General features: G+C 32.9%; 1 protein-coding gene across 1 annotated transcript; it reads right to left on the reverse strand.

Moving 5' to 3' along the window:
- Positions 1-4,499: 4,499 nt before the first annotated feature.
- Positions 4,500-5,943, reverse strand: LOC110877834. The gene is made up of 2 exons (XM_022126049.2): positions 5,809-5,943; positions 4,500-5,706 (listed from the first exon to the last, which is right to left on the reverse strand). Exons 1-2 carry the CDS (start codon positions 5,857-5,859, stop codon positions 4,906-4,908), a joined length of 852 nt encoding a protein of 283 aa, XP_021981741.1. The 5' UTR covers positions 5,860-5,943; the 3' UTR covers positions 4,500-4,905.
- Between the last annotated feature and the right edge of the window lie 265 nt (positions 5,944-6,208).

Here is a 6,208-nt window from a genome sequence, read left to right on the forward strand (position 1 = left end):
TTTAAAGAGTTATAAAAAAACCAAGAGAGAAATTTAATCAGGATCGTTGTATTAGTTTACTCTAAGGCCATGGGATGTACTCTAACATTTTGGGTGTTAACGGTGACATGGCGTGTTATCTAACATTGCACACAACTCCCTCCTTGTGTTAAAGAGAATCACTACTAGAAAACTATATATTTTCCTACAAAAGTTTCCCACAAATTTCCCACAACTCAAATTTTGTTACAAATTTTGTACGGTTTACTAACAAAAAAGAAAACCTAAAAAAACCCAAAACTTTTCTACAATTTTCCAACAAAATTTCCAAAAAAAAACCATTTGTAGCAATTTCGTCACAACATTTATTAGTTGTTCGACAAAATTCAGACAAACTAAACTAAAAGTTTATATAATTTGTAACCACAACAAAATAAATAATTAAAAAAAATAAAATTTCTAAATTTGTCAGACAAACGCAGTTTTTTATCATCAAAAAATGTCAAAAAAGTACAGATTCTTTCGGCAAAAAAAACACCTAAAAACTGCAGGTTTTTTCAGCAAAAAACCCCAAAAAATGCAGGATTTTTCAGCAAAAAACGTAAAAAAGTGGAGCGTTCTGCAGGTTTTTCGGCACTGCAGCGAATCAAAGCGTTCCCAGGGACCAAAACCACAATTTACTCCTATTTATATTTGTTTTGATTATTTGTTTTAATTATGGCAATTTTACCTTAATTTTTTGCAGACCAAGTATAGATGGCGTGCACGAGCTGAGCAGGCCATATATGATACATTTATCGACGTGCTCAAAAGTCGATTTAGAGTTATCATGAGAAATTTGAGAGAAAAATCTAAACAAAAAGCTAAGGATGCAAGGCATGAAGTACCAAGTGTAGGATACGATATTGCTACCCTATTAAAATTTCCACCTGATGGGTTTCCCCTTGAAAAATGGCAAAGGATGTGTGCGGTACGGAATTCAATAATTTTTATTCTAAATTTTATTTTCTATATATACACACATATATATACACACACATACATACCTACGTGAATTAGGAAATAAAATGTAACAAAGTGACACGTCTCGTTGGTACATTTTACATTATGAATGCGTGAAACTTCACATGGCCTTAACGATTTCCCTTTATTTTTGGATGACAAAATTAGCGGGTTGGGTTGCGAGTCAAAATGGTTGATATTGGTGCGGGTCGAAACTGTTGGTGTTTAGGAGGTTTTTTTTTTTTTTTTTAAATTTTAGTTGGTCCTTGGTTATGGTTTATTACCAAATTGCTTGTATCGAGTCGGTTCAGTTTATCATCAGGTCAAATCGTGTTATTGGACCGTGCTCACCCCAAATGTTATTATTACAGCACTGGAACACCGAAAAATGGCAAAAAAAGTCGGAAGCTGGGAGATCAAACCGCAAAAATGATTTATGCATTCATACAGGCGGGTCAATACGATTTGATCAACACCGTGTCAACATGGTCAGCTAATCATAGTTCTAATTTTATTAACTACCTTTACATTTAACACTTACAATTTACATTACTCGTTTTTATGTAGGATAAAGAAAATGGTAAATCAGTTGGATACCTGAAAGTGTTCTTACAGACCCACGCCACTAAGGAATGCAAAAAGATGTTAAAAGATGGGGAGATCACTGAAAAAGATTATGATCAGTTAAAGTTTGTTACCGAGCGGGCAAGACGTTCATATGTAAGCTCTCTTTTATCATTTATTTATAAGATTACGACTTTTGTCCTTTATCTTTATACCAAATTTCATTTGGTGTCCTATATCTTTAATTTTTTTTTGTTTTTAAATAAATAAGTAAAAAAGACCAATTTGCCCTCCACTTAACAGTTAAAATTGACTGGCCCAGCCTAAAACTTGATATACAATAAAGGACAAAACTTGCAATTCACTCTATTTATAATTATTCTGACACTTTTACGAGCTGAAGACATTCATTTTATAAAATTTTAGATCGCGTACGCCCGACAACTTGAAGACTTGTATGGGGACATAGAATGCGATGATTTAGCTTTGTGGAAGAGTCTGCATCCTGAGCGCAAGGGTCGCAAGACGTTTGGGATAGGATCTTCTGATCCTGATTATTTGGTGACCGGGAAAAAATCATCCAGAATTTGCGGGTCGTTAGATGATGCCCGACACTCGCAGGAGGTATCATTATTTACTCATGTTATTTTGATATTGTAAAAAAAAATTAAGATATTAGGAAGAATGAGTTTGCAGAGAACCTTGATATTACTTTTTAAATTCATTTTAAGGGTATATATAAAATTATCAGCTAAAAAATAGTGTAATCTGGTGTTCGAATGCCAAATGACTTGCATGCTTTTGTAACTATAATAAAACTTTCAGAAGGACTATTGAGATTCCTGGTGTTTTGCATTCTGAATGTGTTGATATATCTGAATCTGTTGTGCTAACTGAAAAGAACCGGAAACTATTCTGTTGGTCTAATGCTATGCATTTGTTTTTTGAAAAAATAGATGGGTTTTTTAAGTAGTGTGTATGAAAGACCAACAGCTAATTAAACTTTGGCTATGCAATTGAATAGGTGTAACTAGATAATTTTATCTTGAATTCTCAACTCTTTCATGGTGAATTATTTTTGGGTCGTGTTTTAGGTTTGCTTCTAGCGTTTGGCAAGTTGTTTGAAATAAACCTATGATAAAACTGGCGGGTCAATATTTTTTAATTTTCAATCTCTAAACTCTCAAATGTCAGTTTCTTGGCAAAAGATGTTTTGGCCGATTTTAACATATTTGTACTTCATATTCGTGTGTACTTAATGGTCTAGATGACTAGATGGTTTACCACGACTCGAATATCGTATTATTGTTAAATGATATGTGAATTTTGACTATATGTTTTTGTTAATATGTATTAATTATATTTTTTTGTACAACTTTTAGCTTCAAAAGGTTCAAGAGGAATTAGAAAGAGAACGGGAGGCTCGAAAAAACATAGAATCCCGGTTCGAAAAATTTCAAGAAGAGCGCGAGAAAGAACGGGCCGACCAAGCGGCTTGGCAAAAACTTATGGAAGAAAAGCTAAAAAGCATCGGAAATAAGTAAAACTCTCGTCTTGTAATGTTAAAGAACGGATTCGTTTTGAATGCTTTTAATTAGGATTTTTGTGCGTTTTGGAATGTTTGGAATGTCTCGGAATGTTGCTTTAATATTTTTGGAATGTTTTAGAATATTGCTGCAATTATTTTTGGAATTATAATAGTAATTTTTGCTGCATTTTTTTCATAAAAAATGGTTTTTTTTTTAATTTCTTTAATTTGTTACAGTTTGTCACAAATTTGTAGCAAACATATGCAGGATTTTTTTTCTGACTTGTAGGAAATTTGTGGCAAACTTCAAAAAATATTTTTTTTTGTAGGAATTTTGTCATAACCTTTAAATTTTGTTTTTCTTGATTTGTAGAAATTTTGTCGTAACCTGTAAATTTTTTTTTTGTTTGTAGGAATTTTGTCGTAACCTTTAAATTTTGTTTTTCTTGGTTTGTAGGAATTTTGTGGTAAGCTTTAAACTTTGTTTTTTTTTTGTAGGAATTTTGTCGTAACCTTTAAATTTTGTTTTTTTAGTTTGTAGGAATTTTGTCACAAAACTTAAAAAAACTATTTTTTAAGTTGTAGGAAATTTGTCGTAACATTAAAAAATATATTTTTTATTTGTAGGAAATTTGTAGCAAAATGTTAAGAGAAAGTTTTATAATTTTGTAGGAATTTTGTCACAAAATAAAATAAATTATGGATAATATTTGTCATTAGTGTTATTAATTTTAAAAGTAAATATCATAAAATAAAATACAAAAATAGGCATAATTGTGGAAGAATTGTAGGAAAAACATTAAAAAACGGTTTGTAGGTATTTTGTGGCAACATTTGGGACGATATATATTTGTCAAAAATTTGTGGGAAATTTTGTCATAGTTTTGTAGCTAACGTGATTTTCGACAATTTTATTTTGCACGAATTTTTTTATAGCAAATCTGTGAATAAGACCAATTTCCTACAAATTTGCTACAAATTTGGCTGTCACAAAGGAGACAGTTTTCTAGTAGTGAATTAAAGGGGTTATATGTTAACATGTTAACCGAATGTTAAGAGATTGAAATAATTTTTCTTTTCTTTTTAAGCAAAAACTACTAAATAATAGGATTAGATAAAGTTAACAAGATTATACCATTTCCTTAGAGTGAGGCAATGTGAAATGGAGAAGATAAATTGTTGTGTTACTTAAATGGAGTTAAGATGGGTTAAAGTATACCCAAAGGTCTAATTGATTATAATGATTAAAAAATACCTTAAATTAAGCAAGATTAATAGAAGCAAAAATGGAAAAGGAAACATTAGTAATACAATGCAATTATGTCATGTTAAGTGCGCACAAACGAACAAAAACTCCACCACCCAATCCACACTTTTCACATTATATTATAATTAAACTATAAAGTATAAACCATAAACATTCCAAGACAATGAAAATAATAATGATAAATTGATTAAACACATCAACAACATAATAAAAGCATACAATGTGGATAAGATGTTTCAGATGACTTGAGCTCTGATTACATACCTCAAATATTGTCAAGAATATCAATTCCAATCTGACCTACAGTTGGATGTAGCCTAATGGAATAAGGAAAGCCCTCAATCAAACATAGAGGCTCCAAGGGTTTGATTGTGCCCTCTCTCTTTCTTTTTTGCTAATAATAGTTAAAAACTTGAGGTCTAAGGGAGAAAAAGGAATTAATGTACACTTAACCTAAAGGGAAAATTCAAGATCATCATGACCATCCCTTTCATCCTAATAAACTTTTCAAAGCCTGAAGAAAAGGATGGAAATTAGTTAACATATTTTGTGGCTAGATTATGGATCAAAACACTAACTTCTGGTCAATGATGATTGGTGAACAACCTTTTGGTTTTTGGTGAAGGTGGTAGGGTTTATAATCATCTTCACTACATTGCTCAAAACTCCTTTTTCTAGTGATCAACCCTCCACCACAGTTGTTGTTACCACCACTAATGATTGTGCTAACACAAGAGTCTTGGTGGAGGAGCATCCGAGGCACGGTGGTGGAGGTGGGGGTGGGGGTGTTGGTAGTGGGAGTTGATGGGATGGTCACTGGTGGGATCTCAATTGAGTTAAGTTGAGGTGGTGGATGTTGCCACTGAGGAAGTGGGCCGGCTAGAAGTAGGGTTTGGAGTAAGGGTCCAGCTTCCACTACTGCCTGCAAAAACTTACCATTCTCTGGCAACCCTTTTGTTAGTACTACTTTGTCAGTTAGTTCTGGTTTTGGTTGTTGGTCAGTTGGTGGCAATGGAACCTTAATTTCCATTCTTGGAGTTCCAACATAGTTGTCATCAGAACCAGAAGATGAATCTACCCCTAAAAGATGATCATCTTCTATGTAGCCAGTGGGGGTGGTAATAGCAAAAGAAGTAGGACAAGATTCAAGTTCTTGAATCTTTTGTTGCAGAATCATGTTTTCCAAAACTAGTTCTTGATACTTCAACTGGGCTTCATCTCTCTCCTTAACAGTCTTTGTTAAAAGGCATTTGAAATGCAAAACTTCATCTCCTTTTCTTGAAATCTCTTCATGGGCACAAGCAATGGCTGATTCCAACTCCAATGTGTACAGTAAAGTGTGTTTCAACTCTTCAATTCCTTGGCCCTGAGAAAAAAAAACAAAAACATAACCAAAAAGAATCAAAATGTGTTGATATTGTTTGAGGAATAAAACCATAATGATGAATATTTAAGAAGTGGTGATTACCTCTTCATGGTAGTAAGAATCCCAGTTGAAAGGGCTACATTCATCATCCATGTTCTTAAGAGCAGAAAGAAGAAGGACAGTATATGTGTGTGTTTGGAAGAGGAGTGAAGGGCAGGGTTTTATGTAGAGGATGTGGTGGTTTCTTTTGAAACTTTTGCTTTTTCTTTTGGGGTGGGGTTTTCTTCACAATGGGGACATGAGGTTGAGAGATACCATGGGAAAACAAAAGCCAAAAGTGACTACAATAGAAAGTTTACCCATAATGCTTTTTCTATGCCGTTGAAAAATCTTTTCTAAGATTCCAAAAGAAACACACAAATATCACAAAACACACGATGCGAACTTCATTTTCACCATTTATAGTTACAAAATACAATGTCATTCACAATATCAAACACTA

The sequence above is a fragment of the Helianthus annuus genome, chromosome 9 (assembly GCF_002127325.2).
Source record: "Helianthus annuus cultivar XRQ/B chromosome 9, HanXRQr2.0-SUNRISE, whole genome shotgun sequence".
Classification (NCBI taxonomy): domain Eukaryota; kingdom Viridiplantae; phylum Streptophyta; class Magnoliopsida; order Asterales; family Asteraceae; genus Helianthus; species Helianthus annuus.